General features: G+C 30.8%; 1 protein-coding gene across 3 annotated transcripts in view; it reads left to right on the top strand.

Annotated features, from left to right (window-relative positions):
* Positions 1–24,901, top strand: part of LOC118197251 (uncharacterized) — a 205,292-nt gene that overhangs the window by 113,618 nt on the left and 66,773 nt on the right. For all 3 annotated transcript variants that reach the window (XM_085820489.1, XM_085820500.1, XM_085820494.1), the window contains exons 9-10: positions 9,743–9,903; positions 24,474–24,897. In XM_085820489.1, the coding sequence (XP_085676615.1) occupies positions 9,743–9,903; positions 24,474–24,897 (585 nt within the window). The remainder of the gene's footprint in view (positions 1–9,742; positions 9,904–24,473; positions 24,898–24,901) is intronic.

The following is a 24,901-nucleotide window of genomic DNA, read 5'->3' as shown; positions in this document are numbered from 1 at the left end:
AGCTGGATCAATTCAAAAAGTTAAGGAACAGCACACTCTGCTATATTAACTGAAATTCCTCGGAATCAGTAAAGTATAATTTTAGCCTTGCTTAATAGTGTCTTCTATACATTATTGGCTATGTACCATGAGATTGGCAACAGAAGACATGTTGTTCCGCTAAATTTTGTCTTGCTTCTATCACACACTAGCTTGAATTTTATTAGTTATTTTTTATACCCACGTCTATTTCTTGTACATGCTTAAGACTAATCTGAGTCCTTAATAAATAAATTTCTGCATATACTTAAGGCTTATCGAGGCCCAACGCTAGGTATTTTACCGCTAGATGCAGTCTCCGTGGCTCCTAAATTCTGCTGTCAAGCACTTTTACCACCTTTAAATTTCGGGTCCGAGTGCTTTCCTTAAACTCTCAAAATTTTTTCATCCCTTAATTTTGTTGGTCGGTGCTTCTCTGAATTCCAAAAATTTTGTCTTCCCTAAATTCAGCCATACGAGCTGTAGCGCTGGTTCTGGGTTTATGTGAATAACAAATCAGTTATTAATACAAATTGCACTAAATGTAATATTTTGGCCTATAAGTATCATGAACAAAATCTATTTTTAGCATATGAAAAGAAATTTTTGTTAAATTTTTTCTTGTCAACATTTCTTAGTGCATTTAACTAACTAAGTAACATCACCAAGCATAATGTCAACATGCTCTTTGTTATTGAATTATTAATATAAAAAATGTTTAGGCATCGCTGCATGAGTTATTACTCAAGTTCTAATATGCTGATAAACATGGGGTGATGAAAGCAAAATATAATAAATAATGATTCGCCAGGTTGGCGTCAGGAATGTAAACTATTAGTAGTGTAAATTCAACGATGTTTCTATGTAGAATGTTTCAGTTTGATATGTAAGCCAGGCAGAAATGCAGCTACAGAGCCAAATTATTGATCACGCAAATTGATGCTAAAATAATTGTTTCTTCAATAATGAGGTATTTTATTTAGTGCCGCAGTGAAAATAAGAATCGGCTCTCTCCACATGTTTTATTGTGGGAGGGAAAAATCAAGTGCGCATGAGTAAAGCTTGAGAATGTAAAAATTTTGTTTGATTCTTTATTGGGAATTAGCAATGCATCAGTTACAGAACTTAAACACTTGAACTTTGTTATTGGACAAGAAATGGTGTCTGTGGAATTAAAGAGTAAGCATTAGCACAGAAAGTGAAGCATTTAAAAAAAACTTACTTTCAAAGAAATGGTTCATAAACAAATATTGAGTCTCTTTTGTAAATTTTTAATTCCCTTATGGCCATAAATACATCATTATTTCATATTTTTAATTTTATAATTTCTAAATGTCATCTTACAAGATTTGAATTAATGGTCTAATACTTGAAAACAAGTCTGGAATTGCAGAAGTCCTGATGAGTTCAGGTATCACATTTTGTACTGTACATGCTAGCTAATGCAATTAATGAATTCTCTAAGCATAGACTAGAAGAGAAACACGCTAATGTGACAATCAAAATCGTAAAAAACAACCTTATATTTAGCGTAGGTATAATGAAACACTCAATCGATTTCGAGGGCAGCTAAAGGTCCCTCCTCATCAGGAGAAAGAAATACATAGAAAGAAAATAGGAATCACAGAAACACGTGGTGCTTATCAGCACTGCACGTGGTTATAACTAGATATAACAGTTTTCTAGTTATAACCACATGCAGTGCTGATAAGCACCACGTGTTTCTGTGATTCCTATTTTCTTTCTATGTATTTCTTTCTCCTGATGAGGAGGGACCTTTAGCTGCCCTCGAAATCGATTGAGTGTTTCATTATACCTACGCTAAATATAAGATTGTTTTTTACGATTTTGATTCTCTAAGCATATTTGGAGATTATTTTAGGCACTTGTCTTCTGTAGCAGCATTGAGGAAAGTATGGTTTTTTTTGCATTTCTGCAACAGCGAGAAACAGTTTTCGATCTACGCATGTGAAAGAGATATTTATTGTTACCAGTCTGCATATATGTGTTTCTTCTACTGTCGCTTTTAAAATAGAAAGGTTTTCGGTATATGCTCATATTTCATGTTTCTTCGGCTAGTGAAAATTTTCACTTTTTTAAAATATAGCGATTTTTCATTCTAAATGTTTAATGGTGCATACTATTTTTTACCTCCCGTCATCTGAAATAAATGCTATAGTTTTTCCTCGTTAACCATACTATGAAATTACAGGTTGGAAAAAGAAACCATCTGGTGATGCAGTGTTTGAGTATCATGTTGGTTTGAGGCAGTGTTCACAGCAGTTGCTGAAGAGTGGCCACTAGAAAGAGTTTGTAAAAAATGAATTAAATTTTAAAAATATTCTAAAAGACTTGCTCATTGATGGATACAATCATTTTCATAAACTTCATACAGTGATCATTCAAGGCACTCATGTTGATATCATAGATATTCTTAAAGTAATGTTATGTTGCAAAATCTTCATAAAGGCATCTATTCAGAGCCTTCATAATAGGGCTGATGCTGAGAGATATATTAGTATTAGTACTTTTCCCTTTTGCCGGTGCAAACGATAAAGTCGCCAATAATGGTATAACTGATGCCAAATGTAATATCTTCGTTGTTAACCTTTTACGCCTCATTTTCAAAACAAGTCGCAGCCATTTCTTATCAGATTGATTGTTTCTTTCAATACTGGCATACAATTACATAGAATTTTTACAATGTAGTTAAATTTTATGCCGTAAGACCATTCGCAGTAATTAAGTCAATTAGGATGCAATCACACAGATTACCCAAAGGCAAAAATATAGAAAAGGCAAAATCAAAGGTTAAATTCATCAATTCTAATGAGAACATACAGTCAAAAGTCGCTAATCCGGATGTCCATAATCCGGAATGATCTATAATCCGGACCTCAAAGCTACAAACTTTCTGCGCATGCGTAAACGCATATGCATTTACACATGTGCATAATACTTTTACGCATGCGCGTTTAATGTGTATAATGGACAGTATAAGCTAAGCTAAAATTATCCAATTATCTATTTCAGTTAATGTTGCTGAATGCGTTGTTCCTTAATCTTCGAATTGGATCTGGTTTATTATTTTATACAAGTAAGCTTGAACTTTTGTTTATGTCAAAAAGAATTTCCGATTCTGGAGCTGCCAAAGGATTTAGAAAGTGAAAGCATGTTTCGATGTCCATCACTCAAAAAGTGGAATTGCTGCAAAAAATGGGTAAAGGCGTATCCTTTTTTCCTAACCATTCAAAAATCTGTTTATCAATTTCACACTGCTCTGCGGAGGTGGGGGGAAACGTCGCCGCGCAATGAGCTGGAAGTTGATCTGTCAGCACTATCCTTATCTTCAGGGCAGATGTTTTTATTCTATTTGGTTTATAATTCTTTACTAAATGTAGTATTTCATCTCGATGTACTTCGTCTTTGATATGATTTAAATCAAATTCCTCGTCATTATAAATATCACGAATACACATCAAATAGTTTTCTGGTTTCAAGTTTCTAATTTTGACTATGCGTAATGTATGCTTTACACATGCACGCATTGAAAGAAATGTTTAATAAAGTAAACAAATAAATATTAAGCTTTTTTTTTTTTTTTTTTTTTTTTTTTTGTAAATGTTGATACCCTTTAGTTCATAATTGCTCTTGATTTCATAAATTACGGTTTCATATTTTTAATTTTATAATTTCTGCATGCCATCTTACGAGATTTAAATTAATGATCTATAATCCGGGAAAACCGATAATCCAGAACCGCCGAAGTCCCGACGAGTCCAGATTAAAGACTTTTGACCGTACTAGCGAAGTAAAACACTGCGGTTTTACATAATTTCTGAGTAAGCTATTCGTACGAATTGAAAAATTTCTTGCATTTAAACTTGTACTCCAAATTAAGATTTAACTTGAAATTAATGTAGATAATTACTGAGAGAATTAGATTTTTGCCGTGTAGTTTACGCGAGGTGAGATCACTTGGGGTTACGCGATATGAACCGGCGAATCAGGATGTTGAACCATGAAAGCATAGTAAATTCTTGAATTAATGTCTTTTTACAAATTTATTGGCTTTTAACAAAATTTTAAAACCATATTAAAATGTTTATGCCTTCTTTTCTTAGAACTAGCATTTGTTAACATTTTTTTAATGTGCATACTGTATGCTGTTGCCAACAAAGTCTGCTTGGCGAGATTTGTGCTGGCGAAACGGAAAAGTTCCTTAGTATTTTGAACATTTGTAATTAAAAGCAGAGATAAAGATTCAAGAGTGACTTCAGTGATACAGTAGAAGTCCAGAAATCCGAAACGCTTGGGACCAGAGGTTGTGCGGATTTTAGGATTTTGCAGATTTCAGGACAGAAAAAATAATTTTCAAACTCAAAGTGCAAAGTAAATAAGGTGTCTTAGATACATTTAATTAAATTATTATATACATTAATACAATAATTAATTATATGGATTAAATTATTATTACATATATAAACTGATTATATTATATTGTTCATTTAAATTAGGTTCCTCTATTTTTAAATCAGCATGAATCTGCTTCCCCTTTTCTCTCAGGAGTAGTCGTAAATAAGTATTTCATCACTCCGCCGCTGCCGGAACCACTCGTACAAGACGGCATCGAGGTTTGCTGATTTCGCCTCGTGTAAAGATTTCCAGTTTCGGATTCCAGTGTTGGAATCACTGTTGCTGTGAAATTTTAACAGCTTTTCTTTATTGTTCTGTATATCATACACAGTCTGTATGGCAATTCCATACGATTCTGCTATAAACCAAGCAGTAGCACCTGCCTCCATCTTTAGCAGAATTTCCACTTTTTTTCATTGCCGTCAATCGAATGTTTTTATGTTTTTCAACGTTGCAAGCTGTAAAATCACAAGTGCGTTTGTTTCTTATCTGTCGTTATATTAATAAGCACTGAAATTTAAAATATTCTTAATTTATCCACAAAGTATCCGGATTAAAAAAAAAAAAAAAAAAATAATAATAATAATAAACGACATCACTAAACAATCTTGTGAAATAACAAAGCTCAGAAAGTACAACGGGAAGCGTGAACTCGAAAAGTTGAGTTAATCGTCTGCTTTTTTACATCGATGCAGATTGGAGGGGGTGGGGAATTCTTATCACGATGTCAATAATTTGGTATTTCTGCTATGACTCATTATTGTTTGGTAATTATGACATCATTATCCAGTACGTATTTTTTCTTCTATATTTTGTACTCCATGTTGCGGTTTCCGGAACCTATAAACTAAATGTTTATATTTTGAGACGCAACACGGATTTCAGGTCGGGGGATTTTCGATATTTGACTGTATTAACTTTCATTTACTTTTCTTTTAAACCCATTTATTGCAGTAGTTTATTCGATTAAAGTAGGCTTGAAAATTTTTAAATTGTATTTTGCTTTCTTTTTCTGCAGTAAGGGGACAAATAAATGCAAAATTTTTAATTATTATTATTATTTATATATTTCAGAAAAATATACCTGACTGTATCTGTAAATACAACAGTCATTTCAAATATTAAGTCAAAAAAAATTTTTAAATACTGACACAATTTTTATATGTTTGACGGTAAAATTATCGTAGGTTTCATATTTCTTTTAGTACAACATTATTATTATATATTTCAACATTCTTCAAAGTTCTATAACATTAGAGAAATTGTAGTTTATCACTTACTTACTGAAAGTAAATGCAGTATTAAATTTGCTGTTGAGAAATTTTCTGTATCAAGTCATTTTCCTTCTTTGGCACTGTTTTTGTAATCGTTAAAAGTGTTGTTCAGCTCACTAAAAGATGATATTGAATATTTATGTATCTGTGATAGGTAGTTCCACTTGTGATTACTTCCAGTAAGATATATATAGATATATATATATATATAGAGAGAGAAATTGGAACAGAGAATTGAGACTAAAGTTTTTTAGACATAGGTTATTTAATCCATTAAAAATTTGTCGCGTAAAGTTTCAATTGTCTGTTTCGGCGAAACGTGTAATGGGGTTAGCTTAGTTTGATGTTCATTTTAAAGAAATTTCTCTTGAAAAGCAAAAATGAGCTTCAAATTGGGCTAATTAACCATTTTCTGCTTCTTAATTTTAATATTTTTGTTTTTTACCTTGTTCAATTGATTAGTATTTTTCTGTGTTTATAATTAACTTTTTATTGAGCATATAGCCAATTATTTCACCATGTTCAATTGATTTTTACTATGTTAAAATTCCTAATTAGTTTAGAAAATAATTTTTTATTAATTAAAAAAAAAATTTTCTCCTTTTCACCATTTTCATAGATACTAAATATGTTAACTTAAATTGTAAATATTCAAATATTTTTCCTCCTCTTTCACACTTTTCATAGTAACTATATATGCTTATGTTGGAGTTTTCTCGGAGCCACAGTTTTTGGTAACTTTTTGGCAAGCTTTCTAAAATTTATCTTCTAATTTCCTTAATTTTGCAGCACAATGCGCAGAATTTTGACCTAAATTGGTCTTTTTTCGTTTGTTCTTACAACCTTTACAATTGAAATTTTGTTATTCATGATTTAATTATAGTCCCCGTTAAAACATTTTTAACGATTAACTTTCAAGTTACTTCAAAACATCTTTCAAAATATAACTTACTAGTATGGATTCACTCTTTTAAGATAATCCTACTATAATTAAACTTAGGAGATCTTCTATGTTTATTTCAACTTTATACTTTGAATTCTATTTCATAATGACAATTTCCAATGTTTAATTTTTACAAATAATATGGAACTCAAATGCATAAACACGAGGGTGTCGGGGACGGTTAATCGAGTTTTTTCGGATTTCTCTACAGAAATTGCTTTTCACTCAAAATTGAATTGGCTAAAATGCTTCATAAGAATAAGTTCTTCGAGTATCAGCATTGGTTCATAATCCCTTTTATTGGCGGAAATATTTGGCCTGACTAGAATTGCCGGTTTGGCTTAACCTTATTACTCGAGTAAAGACGAAACACCTTTGTATTTACGTATTTATTGATTGATTATTGTTCATTGAACAGGAGTTGGTTTGTTCCCCTTGAAAAGTCAACTAATTTCCGATCAATGACAATGATTACATGCTTCTAATTTAATTTTTCCTTTTACAATTGAAATTTTGTTCTTCATAATTATTCAATTCCAGTCCCCGTTAAAACATTATTAACATATTACTTTCAAGTTACTTCAAAACATCTTTCAAAATATAACTTACCGGTATGGATTCACTCTTTTAAAATAATTCTACTTTAATTAAACTTAGGAGATAATATAATCAATTAATCAATATTGTTTAGGAAATAAATTATTACAGTCAAAAGTCGTTAATTCAGACACCCATAATCCGGACCTCAAAGCTACAAACTTTCTGTGCATACGTCGCCTTGACGCATGCGCGTAAGACCTTCACGGCTGCGAAAATGCGTGTGCGCATGCGCAAAATATGTTTATTCTTGCGCGTTTAATGTATAACGGATGGTATAAGCTAAGCTAAAATTATCTAATTCAGTTAATGTTGCAGATTGCATTGTTCCTTAATCTTCGAATTGGATCCGGCTTATTATTTTTTGCAAACTGTTAGAGCAATTTTATAAAAGTAAGCTTGAACTTTCGATTATGTCAAGTAGAATTTCCGATATATATTTAGTAATATGTAAAGAATCTACAAAGTGAAAGTATGTTTCGAAGTCCATTAAACAAAAAGTGGAATTGCTGCAAAAAATGGATAAAGGCATATCCTCCTTCGTTTCTCTAACCATTCCAAAATCTGTTTATCAATTTCACGCTGTTTTGCAGCGGGAGGGAAGGGGGAAACGCCGCGGCGCGCAATGAATTGGAAGTTAATCTGTCAGCACTATCCTTATCTTCAGGGCAGATGTTTTTATTTTATTTGGCGTATAATTCCTTACTAAATGTAGTATTTCATCTCGATGTACTCCGTCTTTGATATAATTTAAATCAAATTTCTCGTCATTATAATTCGCTTCCAATAAGAAGAAAGTGACCCAGAGGTTATTGAAAACGAAACAACTTACATTGAAAGAAATGTTTAATAAAGTAAACAAATAAATATTAAGCTCTTTATTTTTATTTATTTATTTATTTATTTTGTAAATTTTGATACCCTTTAGATCATAATTGTTCTTTATTTCATAAATTACAGTTTCATATTTTTAATTTTATAATTTCTGCATGCCATCTTACCAGATTTAAACTGATGATCTATAATCCGGAATCTCCGAAGTCCCGACGAGTCCGGATTAACGACTTTTGACTGTATTAACTTACTTTGCAGCAATTACACAAGTAGTAGTAACTTGTTTTCGCACTAAATGAATTTAAGATCATACAACATTATATATATATAAGAAATTCAGAACCTAATGCACATAGACACGAAAGGAATAAAATTGAAAACCAGTAAAATCCAAAATCCCAACGTAAAACTTCATCCAATAGTCATCAAACCGAAAGAATTATAGAGATGGGAAATACAAAAATTATGAAACAAGTTAATTATAATAGTTTACCGGAAAATTTTGAACTCTTCCTCAATGCAGAGGAGATCTGTTAATGAAATATGCAGAAACACTTCCATATGTAAAAATTCCAATGTCAAATAAAGTAAAAGAAATTAATTACACACTTTTTACTAATATATAAGAATCAGTAATCATAGACCACACATTAAAAAGTTTACAATTTTTAAAAAGAGTATTAATTCAACTACCTAGGAACTACAACATTTTAAATTTCATGATTTCAACATTATAGCTGTTAAGATCTTATATATTCTACCTAATCTTAAAAAGAGACTTTTTAAGGAATCTCTCTATATTTTACAATATAGAATGATCTATCCATATGGATTAAACTCAATAATAAATCTGATTTTTATGCTGCAGTTTATGAACAGCTCGGTCTTTTCAGCAAGAAAGCACAAAGAGGTATTAAAAAAGCAAGAAAGTAAAAACTTCTATCAACACTACTTTGCTACAATCAAAATTCCCGGAATTATTTGATAAGCCTTATTTTAAAAAAGATATTATTGACAGTCTTTATTCATTTCCTCACAGGCATCTACTAATAATTCAAAATTTCTTCTGCAATTCATCTTAAGTATAAAAGAATTTTCTGTACTATCAACTTTCTTCTTAGAAATTTTGATGAACTCATCCTGCATAAAATCTTTAAACAAGCTCAGCAAAAATTTCCAGCAATAGTGTTTAAATAATTGTCGTTTCAAGTACAACAGAAACCTGAGTAATTATATTAACAACCTTCATGAAGATTTTTCTGCAATTTGATATTATGGTGAAGAGAGATTTCTTTATCCCCCCTCCCTCAGATTTTAATAAGGACTGTTCATCACAGGGAAGATATTGATTCATTCGTTCATTTTGAATACATCTCAATTTTTCTCTCACTCTCTGCCCTCAAGTTTTTTCGTGCATTTACATAAGTAATGTGTTGTTAGTTGCATATTTTATATTTTGATTTTTTGTGAGCATAGAGAAAACTGAATTTCTAGTTAATAAACCTATAGTCTTTTATCTTTTGATTAAGTGTGGAATGCTTGCATACAAGTATATATTTTATTTATAATGTCATCATATTGTACTGATCGTGAAAGTCCTTAAACGGTCGTAATATATTTTAAATATTCTGTTTTATTTGTTTATTTATTTATTTTGTAGCAGTATGTGTCACCATATCATCTGATGATGAAGAAGAATCTGTGCAAGAATCTTTCATGCCTGAAAATGAAGAAACATCATCAAGTGCGCATTTTTACCAATTAGAAATGGAAGGTGATAAGTCTAGATTGTCCACCAGCCCTTCAGATTTAATTCAAGATGTAGGTTTAAATTATTTTATTTCAAAATAATGATAAATTTCAAAAAGAGTATATAGTAGTTTATATTATGGCTGTGTTATTTCATCTATGTAAGCAAAAACAAAATATTTTGTCTAGCTCAGTATTTCATGTTGTTTTCTCAAGCTGAAGTATTTCCTGTTTACTAGAGGGAATCTTTATTTTTAATGTCTCCAAATATATATATATATATAAACTAATTAATTTTTTTTAAATGCAACAGCGAATCATTAAATATCATGAACAAAATTATTGCTTGTAATTTAAGTATGAGCAATCATCAATTCAACCTCCTGAATCATTTGTAGTCTTGCCTGCTTTTGTAAGGAAATATTTCAGAAAAACTGTTTTATGTGTTGTTGGTTACTGTAACAGCGACAGTATTACATTAAGAAAATATTTATTTTAAGAGTGGATTTTAATTGGAGTTTAAGTTTAGAACTTTGTTGTGATGTTTAAAATTCTTTGTAAATTAAAGCAAGATTCGTTTTATGATTACTGAAACTAATTAATCCTTGGGTGAATGTGCCAGCAACTGTTATGCAGATAAGGTATGGCCCATATAATGCATCATTAGCTTATAATACTCATTGTATTATTAGTATTATAACACATCGTTATAATTTTGTTATTAAAAATATCATTTAGAAAATAAAAACATTAAAATTGTAAATAGAGCCAAGGCTTTCAATGGCAGACTATCTAATTAAAGGTTATATAAACAATAAATCATTCTAGATGCATATGTTGGCATCTAGTGTGAAAAAATATCAAGGAGTGTATAAAATTTGATAGCATGCCTAGCTTGATGATAGTTTTTTAATAAAAATATTAGCAAATTTCTTTGCATTTAGTATTTTGTTGTAGATAAGGCTTAAGTAGTCAGTAAATTTGGTATGTTGATGAAAATAAAAATTTATGTGTCTTTCACAGAGTTCTAACATGCAAACATTACGTCCCCCCTTTTTTTTTAAAGTTTAATTTGATTTCCATTTGTCATAATTTGCTTTCCATAGTATAAAGCCTCCCACCCCCAGCAATTAAAGTGAAAATCCTTGAGCATTAATTCCAACATTCAGAGCAAAATGTATAATGTATGTTTTTTCTTAATAATATTAAGGGTTAAAGTCCCAATTGGAATAATGATTCAATTAAAATTAAAATCCTTGAGCATTACCAATATGAAGCATTACCAACATTCAGACCAATATGAATATAATGTATATATTTTCTTAATAATATTAAGGTTTAAAGTGCTGATTGGAATTACTAAATGTCATGGTACTTTGTGACTGTTATAAATTGATTTTGCAAAATTTAGAATGGGAACATAAGCAATTATGGAATTTTATTTCTAGCGTGAAAAGTTAAGGAAAGTCACATAATTTATTTCAACAAACTTGTTATTCACTATGCTAATTTCTATTCCCAAGCTCAGTCAATAATCCAGACAATATTTGATTTTATTTTCTAGATTTTTCTGAATATTCATAAAATTTTACATGCATATGCAAAATCCTGCATGTGGTTCATCGTGAAAAATCATTGGTTTATTCAAATAACTTGTAATAAGATTGAAGTTTAATATTAATTTTTAAAATAGTATTAGATTTGTAAGTGATATAAATTCAGTTATCAAAAATAGTAAAATTATGATAATTGTTTTAATTAAGTTCATCATTAACCCTCTGAGCGGCACATGTTTTTGGATCTGTCATTAAGACCTGTATTCAAAGACACTTTATTAGCTAAACTTGTATATTTACTTACTTTAGGCTCTATTTTCATAAACTTACATTTATTAAGATGATATTTATGTTATTAAAGAAAGTAAGAAAGCGAAATATCATAAATTATAAGCTAATATATAACAAATGAAAAAAAAATCTCATGACCAGATAAAGACGGCCATAACGCTCAGAGGGTTAATATTGTGTAAATAGCTGCCTTATACGTAAAGAATAATTTTTTTACTTATCTGCTTAAAATATTTTAAAAGCATAGTCATATAAGATTTTATTTATTTATTCTAAAACTTATTTCCCACACATAGCTGTATCAATTTATACCTAAATTATACTAATGGGGAAAATTAAAAGAAGTATAAAAATTCATATGATTAATGATTTTACCCACTAATAACATGGAACTTTCACAAGATTTTTATTTTGTCATACAAGACAAAATTTAATAATGCAGAATTGTATATTTCTGCAATAAATAAATTTGAAAAAGGGCATTCCAATATGTGATATAAAGCAAGATAGAGAAGAATTGGTGATATAGGTTTTTAGAGGTGTAGAAAAAAGTAATAAGGTATGTGGTCTTTCCTGACTGAAATACAAGCATTATGACAATTTACCGTGCTAGGTTAGATTCATTATGACAATTTTCCATGATAGGTTTCCATGCTATTCCAGGAGTTCTGTAGTAACAAAATGTATTAACGATGAATATTACCCTTTAACCGCTTAAGACGCGGTTAAACGTTTTCGGAATTTCTTTAAAAATGCTTAAGACGTCTTTACACGAATTTCAAATCACACGAAAAATGCTTAAGACGTGTATACACGAAGCTCGAATTTTGCGAAGATTGCTTAAGACGTGTTTAGACGACGCGATCTGGTCTTCCTTCCCCTACCTTTCTGCAGGTGGCTGTCAGTTGACACAAAGGTCTTAATAGGGTGTGAAGTCTCTTTGAAAAGAACACTTTAGGAAAAAGTCCTTAGAGTGAAGTATCTTTGTCAGACAGCAGGTATGTATTTGTGTGCCGACTAAAAGTTTGCGAAAGAAGATAAATCGTTTTACAACTGTTTGCCTTGTGGTACTTTATACAAATGAAAGTCAAACAGGATCCGACGTTGTTATAGTACATTGCCGAATTTTAGTAGAAACAAGAAAAAATAAGAATTGTAACTGTAACGGAGGACGCCTCTATGCCTATATGTTATAGAATCAAATATTTTATTTTTGTATTGAAAAATGATTACAATTTCTGATTCTTCAGGAAAAAATATAAAATGTTGCAACCAGCTTTCTTGTTTGCCTTCGTATTTCAAATGCGCGTTATTATAATGGTATATTCTTTTTTTTACATTCTTAAATGTTAAAACTGTGCTTTCAGCATGCCTGAGTTTTGTACTCGTATGTGTGGCTCTACGCTCCGTAGAAATGGCGAACTGACATATAAAAATTATATGAATGTTGAAAGGAAGATATTCTACTCAAAACTTCAACTAAATGGAATAAATGAATACACTCAAGGAACTTCTAGAAATATTTGTTTTAAAAATTTTATTATTAAGATTTTAAATCCAAAATGTTTTGAAATCTAAAGAAAAAAATATGTAATCCTTAAAACATTTTTGGAAAGAAATCTATCGATATAAAGTCTCTTAAAATTAATGGAGTGTAAATTAATTAAAACAGTTAGTGTACGAAAGGGTTAGATATACTCCGCACAAAAAATTGCAGTCAAAAGATCAATTATTTAAAGATATAAATTAATTACATTAAAAGAATTTAAAATAAATTAACATCTGTCCAAATGTCAATGCTAACAGCAATAGCGCGAATGAAAGTTATTATTTGAATTCCGAACTTAATTCATCCGTCGGTACGCAATGATTTTGTCTTTGCGATTACTTTTCTTACAGATACTACAAAAGGCCGCCAATGAAGTAGCGGTAAAATCTTCGAATACTAATAGTTTCAAGCGGGTTCAAATCCTGACGAATGGATTGCCTGCATACCAGTTTTAGCGAATTTTTGCTGCCCATGTTTAATGTGAATATGAGCCAATTTTAGTTAGCTTTTCATGATGACGTGCCTTGACTATGAGTCCTCGCTCGGGTTGTGTTTGGTTTGGCTTGTTAGATTATTAAGCACGTGAAGGCGATCTGTCTAAGGGGAGGTATGCTTTTGTGACAGATTTTCTAAGGGAAACAGTCTCGCACTACAAAAAATTAAAACCATAAAAACGCCCATACAATCAGCTTGTTCACGGGGATTTGAATGCAGGTCAAACTACCAGTATGTTAAGAGAAGCTATTTCAAGAATGTTTAATTATTTTATTTAGTTTGTCATAAGCTAAATAAAATAATTAAACATTCTTGAAATCTCTTCACATTACTGAAATGGCAATAACTTCGAATTATACTATGCTACCACTTTTCCTCTAATATGAAATTTTGATCTTTTCCGTTATCGGAGAGCCCACCAGCGACTGAGCGGAGTCTAACGGAACAACTGGTGGTTCTGTCCGGGGTTCTAATCCCGGCAAACAGGCTGGTTGCCAAGATGATCTTCTTAGTTTTCCATGTGTGTAACATGTATGCAAGCCAATTTCCGTTAGGCAGTCCTCGAACGAAGGCATCGTTCACCTTAGGCAAATAACCATCGAGTACTTTGCAATAATCAAATAAACCTTTATCCATAACATACTTCAAATATTTTTACGTTGAAAAGTTCATGCGCCAAAATTGGCCCCCGTTGAATGAAATATGTTGTTTATTTTTTCTTTGTTTTTTATAACAACAATGTTCTTGTTTTCAGAATCTGAATTATCAATAAAATTCTTTTAATAATATGCAATTATATTTTGTTTTTTGTTTAATGAAAAATTAATTTAAGCGACAAATTTCTTACATTTAGAAAAATTTTCGATTTTCGAAATGAGTTGCTGTCAAAAGCGCATCTTCTCGTTGCTGCATATATTTATTTAAAGCAAACTGCTTGGCGCGTGTGCTTTTATACTTGAAAAGATTCAGCGAATTTTCAACAGGGAAATAAAGTTATTAATTTTACTGAATTTTGTGGATTCTTTGTGTTTTGAGGTAAAAGTCAAACCATCAGATATGTGACAACCTTAAAATAAGGGTATATATAATCAGGATTTTGCGGCCAGACATTCCCAGCGAAATACATTACAAAAAATTATCTATGTAGAATTAATGTATATTCTGTTTAGTATTTTAATTTATCAGTGTTATTACACATCAGTTTGTCAGTGTAACTTATATCGAGTTTTAGTTGTGTTCGATATAAGAATTTTATTTGCTTTATATAAATCCGATTCGTTTAATAATATTATATTTATTAAATACTATTTATTAGGTTTCCAAATCTGTCAAACCCAGTCAATGGCCTCCTGGCTAAGATATCTGATTATGGCTGTTTCGACTCGTATTCGAACCCAAACAAACGAACTGGTTGAATTTTGTGATTTCTCCTATGTGTAACATGAACATGAGTACGTTTTACTTAGAAAGTCGTCCATGGAGACATTCATTGCCTTCGGCTGATAGATCTCGTTTCCTTTGCCATACTCAAAAAATCTAAAAATTTTTCAAAAAGACTAACAGATGCATATAAGAAAATAAAATTAAGTAAATGCATATAAGAAAATAAAATTAAGTAAATGCATATAAAAAAACTGAAGTAAATGTATATAACGAAAAAAAAATGAGGTAAAAACAAATATTCAATAATTTTTCAATACAGTAGTTTTTAAATTGCTTGTTTTCAAATTTTATTTCATTTTTATGTATGTACTAATATACAGTGTATGTGTGCAAAAGTGTGCTTGTTCGGCATATCAGTATATATTAATTAAATAAATCTGATTTGAAAATGCATGCACTAACGCGCTATTCTCGTAATTTGAAAAACACTAAAGTATTGTCTGAGAAAAATATTTATAAAGAAAATTAAATTTCGTCTCCTTACTCGGTGCTGTGTAAAAAATTTAAATAAGCTTATTAATTTTTTTCTTCTTTATTAAAAACAAATTAGTTTCTTTTCATCTATATATGAAAAATAACAAAATCTTGCTGTCCGAATGGAAATTCTTAAATATACAAAACTCGTTTTTTTCGAACAAAAGTTTCTGAGATATTTCTGTAGGTCAGCAGGTAGTAACAGGACCACTGACTGCTTTGTTTAAAAAACCCGATGAAGTGGATGATTTTACCCCCAAAAGGTTTTCTTTAACAAAGCAGATGCGGTCCAAATGGCTTTCCTGAGAAGCGTTCGTATTTGAATAGCTTGAAGCTTGAAAGCTTGAGGTGGAAGACGTTCCCGAAGCAATCAGTCAGACAGCAATAAAATTTGTTATAGATATTTCTCTCTCTCTCTCTCTCTGTGAGTTCTTGAAATCTTGGAATGGGTGAAAGTTTATTTTGTTTTACATATATAAGGAAACTGCATGTAAAGCAAAATAATTCAAGGCACCCATTGTATGTTAATCATTGTACGTCCCCTCAACTCTTCGTTTGGGTATTAAGAAAAGAAATTCCTATACTGCTTTTGTATTACTTGTATAGTAAAAGATTTAAAAAAAAAATAGCTCCATATGAAAAGTTTTTCTCCGATGGAAGAATACAGCTGAAACATGTTTCTGTCTTCAAGTATATCCACAAAACATGAAATAGTATTGTACTCTTTTGTATTCTATTGCATTTTTATATTAGTTCGTGGTAAATTTTTTGATTCTTAAATTTCTCTTTCTCTTTTCTTATAATACACAAGTACTCTTTCAAATATGGCTGACCTATGAACCTAAATTTTTATATTATAAAATTTTATATAAAAATTAGCAGTAATCATTAGACACAGCTTTATTATTATATTATATTCTTGAATACGTGCCTGCAATTAATACTAAGAATACTATTGATAAAATTCGTGATATAATTAATAATGAAAATACTGTTTAAGCTAAAAACCGATTTGAATCTTTTTTTCATTATAGGCCAACATGAGCCAAACAATTTTCGTTAGAAATATACAATTATGCTAACTTGACACATCAGATAGAAAATATTTTATCGTCATCATCGGCTATGATAAAAGATTTTTACGCTTAGGATTTTGGATTATGATAAAGCACACAGGACCTATTTGTCTAAGGGAAAGGAAGTCTTCAGGGGAGATTTTTTCGGCATATCCATATATATCCATTTTGTTCGGCATATCCATATATATTAATTAAATAAATCTGATTTGAAAATTCATGCACTAACGCGCTATTCTCGTAATTTGAAAAACACTAAAGTATTGTCTGAGAAAAATATTTATAAAGAAAATTAAATTTCGTCTCCTTACTCGGTGCTGTGTAAAAAATTTAAATAAGCTTATTAATTTTTTTCTTCTTTATTAAAAACAAATTAGTTTCTTTTCATCTATTAATGAAAAATAACAAAATCTTGCTGTCAGAATGGAAATTCTTAAAAATATAAAACTCGTTTTTTTCGATTAAAAGTTTCTCAGAAATTTCTCTAGGTCAGCAGGTAGTAACAGGACCACTGACTGCTTTGTTTGAAAAACCCGATGAAGTGGATGATTTTACCCCCAAAAGGTTTTCTTTAACAAAGTAGATGCGGTCCAAATGGCTTTCCTGAGAAGCGTTCGTATTTGAATAGCTTGAAGCTTGAAAGCTTGAGGTGGAAGACGTTCCCGAAGCAATCAGTCAGACAGCAATAAAATTTGTTATAGATATTTCTCTCTCTCTCTGTGAGTTCTTGAAATCTTGGAATGGATGAAAGTTTATTTTGTTTTACATATATAAGGAAACTGCATGTAAAGCAAAATAATTCAAGGCACCCATTGTATGTTAATCATTGTACGTCCCCTTAGCTCTTTGGTTGGGTATTAAGAAAAGAAATTCCTATACTGCTCTTGTATTACTTGTATAGTGAAAGATTTAAAATAAAATAGCTTCATATGAAAAGTTTTTCTCCGATGGAAGAATACAGCTGAAACATGTTTCTGTCTTCAAGTATATCCACAAAACATGAAATAGTATTGTACTCTTTTGTATTCTATTGCATTTTTATATTACTTCGTGGTAAATTTTTTGATTCCTAAATTTCTCTCTCTCTTTTCTTATAATACACAAGTACTCTTTCAAATATGGCTGACCTATGAACCTAAATTTTTATACTATAAAATTTTATATAAAATTTAGCCGTAATCATTAGACACAGCTTTATTATTATATTATATTCTTGAATACATGCCTGCAATTAATACTAAGAGTACTATTGATAAAATTCGTGATATAATTAATAATGAAAATACTGTTTAAGCTAAAAACCAATTTGAATCTTTTTTTCATTATAGGGTAACATGAGCCAAAGAATTTTCGTTAGAAATATACAATTATGCTAACTTGACACATCAGATAGAAAATATTTTATCGTCATCATCGGCTATGATAAAAGATTTTTATGCTTAAGATTTTGGATTATGATAAAGCACACAGGACCTATTTGTCTAAGGGAAAGGAAGCCTTCATGGTAGATTTTTTTTGTAGGAAGCAAACTGTTAATTCACAATCAATTGTACTTATGAAAAACCCCTAAACCTCCCATGCAGCTGCTAGAATTTACCAGCACTCAGCTATCTTACTGCTTGGAGACTAGTTGGCTTTCTGAACTTACGCAATATCGATCTGAATTTGAATATTTGCAGAAAAAACGAGCACAATAAAATGACACATTGTAAATAGTACATTTTACTGAAATCAAACTTTCTTTGAAAAAGGAAAATTAATTGTAAGGAATAAGATGGATGCATTTAATTAAACGGCGGGCAATAACAGCGCTGATCATATGTTTCGTATAGGAAATCATTTTCTTCGTGTTATCGTATAACGGAAAATATCCACAGATTATATTTTACAGTTTTTAAGAAGTCATGGGTTATCTGCTTTAAGAGAACACCTTCGTGGGCAATTTTCTAAATAAAATTAGCTTGAATTCACGTTACGCATCGGGAAAATCATAAAGACCACAAGCAGCTAAACTGTTCGGTTGCCAACAACAAACTACCAACATCCAGCAATCTTATTCACTCAACTATAGTGAACTTAAACTAATGTTTGTATATTATTAGTAGTATTAAAATAACGAAAATATTTATTCTAATAAAAATTTTTGTTTGAATATCCTCCCTAGTAAGGTATTTCCTTTGGTTGGAGATTTGTCAATAATAAATGCTATGTTCAAACAAGACATTTATTTAGAGCATGATGCTTCAAAAATGTATGCTGGGATCCCTAGAAAAAAAAATATCGCCGGAAAATATATCTCCAAAAAAATATTTAATTATTCGTATTCTTATGATTAATTATCAAATAATTAATAACTTTTATAATTATTAAATGAAATGCTTATTTATACTTTACCAAATGTGCAGCAACACTCTTTCTTTACAAAAATACCATATTGAATAAATTATATTGTAAGCTAATAAGTAACAACATTGCTTTGTTTAATTAAGATACAATAACAAGGAGAACAAACATTAAATTGGAAGTCAAACAACAAAAATCAGCGTTATGTTTTCAAATTTTCACAATCTAATTTTCATTATATCTTATCTCGTTCATTTGCGCTTTTGAACAGGGTTCGTAGCGGTCCTTATAAGTGCTTATAAGTCCTTATATTTGAAAATAAAATATAAAGGCTCTTATAGGTGCTTACTTTTTCTTTAAAGCCCTTATTTTTTTGTTTTTAGTGCTTATTTTTTGCTTTTAGTGCTTTTTTTTTCTTCAATGAACGCGCTATTTTTCCCGGTACCAAAGCCGAAACTAAATAAACAACTTTTCTTCCTAATATGGAATGTCAGATGGTGAATCATACTCCCGGAAATAGCTTTTCCCCTTTCTCTGCATTAACATAACCTTTGGTGTGCACGAAGAGTACAGACAGGTGCCCGTCGTTCTATTGGTCAAAGAAATGCGAAAGTAATAAATAAAGAAAAAGTAATCGAATAGTCAAAATAAATTTTTTTTTTTTTTTTTGGCCAATACATTATACAGTACGAAGATTGGGAGGTTCTCCCCTTTCTCCACAAAATCTCGAATATTGAAACTGTTACAGTTCGCTGCAAAACAAGCAACGGACTTTTTTTTTTTTTTTTTTTGTCACTTTCCAATCTTGATTGAATAGAACTAAAAGTTCTGCGGTCTACCAACCCAAGCGAAGAATGATTCTATTCTGGAAATTTAACGCTGTCTGTTGAAAATTAGAATGAAAAACACCCCAGTTATTTAGTTCTTTATTCTCCCAATACTGGCAGCTGTTGATTCCGATTGCGTAATATCACGTAGGGAAGAATTACGGCGCACGTATTGCGCAATAACGCTTGCAATATTTTGCAGAGATAATTAATTTTGATGTTTTGTCCGAGATTTGTCTATGAACACTTAAAAGAGTTTTACTGTGCTTGCTAAGCAGAATATTTTTCAGTTCTATTGGTTTATTTTTATATGATGCGCATATCGAAATGTCAAAAGCATTTATTTAGCGGAAAAATTTAAAGAGCGGCTGCAGTCTACCCCCCCCCCCCCCCCCCCCGCTCCTTTTTTTCAAGTTACGCTCGACTGTCCGAATATTCGCCAATTTCCAAGTATGCGGGTTAGTTAAGATTTTACTGTTAAAGAATGACTGCATGAAGCAAATTTCTGTCTTCTGATTTCAGAAATGTTCCTCTTTTTTACTTAAATTACTTTGCTTGCAATATCTGTTAAGAGAAAACTGATATACAATGAAAATTCAGAAAATGTTTAGACTTTAGATTTAAATTATTTAAATATCAATATGAGTGGAAAAATAAAATTGTATTTATTATTAGGTTCCAAGTGAATACAATAAATATGCCTTATTATTATTTTTTTCTCTATTTTGAACTGAAATTTCATCATTAAATCTTGTAATATAGTTTAGTTCTGCATAGTTTTTTCCCCCCTCTCATTGTAAACTAGTTATGTAAATTGAACTATTATTTAAAATTAAAAAAAAAAAAAAAAAGTAATTATTTTCCATGGTTGAGGTAATGCTTATTCTTTCTTCATAAATACTGCATTTCTCATATTTTTAATTACAAGTCTAATTTTTAAGGTTATGCAGTTGTGTATAATGTAATTAGACAGGTGCTTATTTTTTTCTTAAAATGTTCTTGAAAAGTGCTTATAGGTGCTTATTTTTTTAACTAAAATGTGGCTATGAACCCTGTTTGCAGCTTAAGATGATGGTTTGGTAAAACCATCGAAACTAGTACTGTGAAAATTTGAAAATATAACGCTGATTTTTGTTCTTTGACTTCCAAATTAATTGCTTTGTTTGTTATTAATATGTCTCATCTTTCCTATTTCAGATAAAATTTACTAGTGTTTCTTGAACAGGAAAGCAAGAATTTTTAATTTGAATCAATAAATTTATGATACACTGAAAACGGTTTCAAGTTATAATTCCCTTTCTGAATATCGTGAATGTCTATGAAAAAGTAAAATGCAAATGTAATATTAGTATTATCACCCTTAAAAAACACCCAAATGTTTCATTTATTACTCTCTTAAAACTACGTAATAATTAAGGAAAAAAGAAATTATTTAAAATAATTATTAGTTGCATGCAGTCGAAGAATGCTGAAGGTTTTAAAGATTTTTAATTAAGGCCAAAATACTGAAAATCGGAAAAAATACGAAATGTTTCAGCAATATCTCGGAAGGAGTGAAAGTTGCACCAGATATTTGTTGAATATAATTTTAGTGATAGCAGTATAATCAGTCTGCATTGAAATTCCGGTGATAATCAGTGACATACAGATTTATGTTACTTAGGTTAAAAATGCGTAATAATGTAAAATTGAACCGGGTAAATTTTAAAACCAATTTATTTGAAAACTAGCAGCTTAGCTGCGAGCCTTCGTCTGGCTTTTAAATGTACCGGAAAAATGGCTGAAGGGAACTCCAAACGTTAAATTTAAAAGCTGCGTAGGATTTTACTCTGCAGAACAACTTCATAAAAAAAGTTATTGCGTATAACAAAATTACAATGAAATAAGCAATATCTCTTAATACAAATATTAATTATCCTAATAAATAAATTAACCAAATTCCCTTTGCAAAATCTTAAGAACTCAAATGGTACAAAGGAGGTTAAGAACTTTGTTTCCTAAAAAAAATCAGTCAAAACTTTTCAATATCTTAAAAACAGTGAAATGAGCAATAAATAAAATAAAGGAATGCAAAAAACAAAAAATTATGAAAAGCAAAGTATAATTAATGATATTTTATCTTATGTTTTCAAGGGAAAAAATCACAATGAAATAAACTATATCTCTTAATATAAATATTAATTATCCTAATTAAAAAATTAACCAACTTTCCGTAGAAGAACAAAAATCATGCAAAACTTTTCAATATCTTATAAACAGTAAAATAAGCAAAAAATAACATGAAAGCAACTCAAAAAACATAAAATTCCGCACAGAATTTTACTCCACAAAACAACTTTATCAAAAAAAAAATATATATATATATATATATATATATATATATATAATATTTATATAAAAATGACAATGAAATATGCGATTTCTCTTAAAAACAGTGACGTAAGAAATACGATGAAAAATTGTTGCCAAACCCATATTTCTAAAAGAATGAAACTATTCAAAATTATGCGATTTCATCAAAAATCTATCAACAACAATAAGACAGGAAAATTGTTGCCAAAATCACATTTGTAAAGATGTGAGAAGTGTACTCGGAAGCTTCATTTAAAAAATCTTTAAAAAATACAAAATATTATCATTTTTCCAAAGTTCTTTTTGTAAAAGCATTCGCAAGGATGAAAATTTAACGTGTCCAAAAATCAAAGAAAAATAAACCGTACATTTTTAAAAATAAACTTTTTTAGAAAAAATCCCGTTGAAAAAGTGTTAAGCTCCCTTTGTTAAATAAATTCGTATTTAATTGATTTATTGAAACACGAAATTTATTTTAAGTTCGTAAAATAGCTAAGTGCCTATGTTTCATGACGATGTGAAAATGGAGCGTATAGAGTAAAATCTCGCTTTCCTATAGCCCATTATGTTTCAAAATGATACGATTTCGTCACAAAACATGAAATAAAAAAAAATCGAATTCGAATTTCGAAAAAATCGCTTCGAAGTGCACTGGCTCTTGTGTAGATGTACCTATGTACCAAATTTCGTAGCCGTGGGTCTGTTAGCTTACGCACAGCTCGAACGAAAGGCACACACACAGACAGACTCTTTCTTTTATTATATGTAGAGAAGATATGTAGAGATAAGATTGTTTAAGGGAAGGAAACTTTTAAGTTTTGCAGCTGTACCCTGACCCTTAAGACGGTCATCACGGAGAGTCTAGCCTTTTGCAATTCTCTTGAGAGCTCACATCTACCGAAGAATACTAGTAATCAATCTCACTTAGTGGAATCATTGAAGTAAAATTCTGGGAGGGATGGGAAATAACAAAAGAACTGCTTGACAATTTTCAGAGGTTTAGGGTTATTTTCGCGACATTTTACGGGAAGTTCGGTCCAAAACTAGCGACAGTTTTAAAGGGATTCGCAGAAAATCACTCGACAGGCTAAGGGTTAAAAGCTTATGGAGAATGCTAGGAGGTCTGCAGCAATGCAAGTTGCATTCTAGCATTTCTTCCTAATATGCTGTTAGATTTAAAGGTGGAGAATATTCTCGCCACTGTACCCACTAGATTGCTTTATTTTCAAAGTAATCAATCAGTTAAGCAGGGTAGTCGGCATATGTGTAAGGTAATCAATGTCACTTAAGCAGGATAGTCGGCATATGTGTAAGGTAGTCGGGATGAGCATTAATTTTCTGTTAGTAGGACATTATTATGAATTGTACCTATAAGGCAACTTACTTAAGGGTCAAGAACATCATCTCTGTATATTTAATCATTCATAATTAAACTTGTAAAAATGTGAAGTGCAGCCATTAAAAATGAACACCTGGCCATACCAGGATTTCACCACCGTTGTACCTGCGTATTTCACAGAGGTTTTCAGGGTTTTTCAGTGCATGTTTTGTTGCTCTCCTTCATATTGTACAATTTAGAATCACTCTCCAAGCAAAAGCTCATCAGTAAAGAGAACATGGTTCCAGTTTGTAAGTACTCCAATTATGATATCTTTACAACTGCAAATACATTTCGCAGCTTGAGTTAATGAATCACAAAACTTGGGTTTCCTTCTATGCAGCCCTCTTTTAAAATTTGGACCAATAGCAGTTACCTGTTTCTTTTAATAATCATTGCTGAGTAATGATTCTGAGAGCCTGTTGTGGCACATCTTTGACCTGACCTGGCTATCTGCATATATCACCAGTGCCTTTAAATCATTTTTAGATTCACAACATGACACTTTTAATACTTTTGGGTCTTTAAGATGTCTGTCAGTATTTGTCCTGCTTCCACTGTCTCAATTGCATGCCACTTTTCACAATCCATAAAATGCCTTCTCAGTGACATGCATCACCTTTCACACTTGAAAACATTAGCCAACTCATACAGTCCTTGAAATGAAAATTTAAAATATCTGCTTGCACTCCCTTACACATATGCTGAAAGATCAGGCAGAAATATTTGCATATTTCCCTATGTCATGAAGGTGAATCATTTTGGACTAGGAAATAAAGTTTATCTTATCAGAATTGTTTAAAAATAAATGGAATTATATTGAATAATTTTCTTAAATCCACCCTTTTTCTTTTTAAGGAAAACATGGAAGCTGATGAACCACAATTTCCTGGTGTTACAAATATTAATATGAGGCCTAATGAAGATGACGTTGAGTATGAAGAAGAGGAAGAGGAGGAGGAAGAACCTGATGAGGAAGAAATGGATGGTATGGATGTAGAAGAAGAGGAAGATATGGAAGAGGAAGGGGAGGAGGAGTGTTCTGAAGAGGAGGAGGAAGAGGAAGAAGAGGACGTTCCTCCTGAAGAGGAAACAGGTCATGATGGACAATTGCAACTTAGAATGCCTCTTACTGTGAAAGTATTTAATGTAGATCATCCCTTGAAATGCCGTAGTATAAGAATTGGGTCATTGAAAGTTCATCCGAAGGGTCCGCTGTCGTATGTGCCAGTCCATTTGTCTAGTGATGGTATTGCATTCGAAGCTCCAACTCTTACTAATCGTAA

The sequence above is a fragment of the Stegodyphus dumicola genome, chromosome 1, assembly GCF_044657685.1.
Source record: "Stegodyphus dumicola isolate Sdum_Otavi_A_Nest chromosome 1, ASM4465768v1".
NCBI lineage: Eukaryota > Metazoa > Arthropoda > Arachnida > Araneae > Eresidae > Stegodyphus > Stegodyphus dumicola.
Note: the sequence above shows the minus strand (reverse complement) of the source record. Positions and strands in the feature narration are given on the sequence as shown.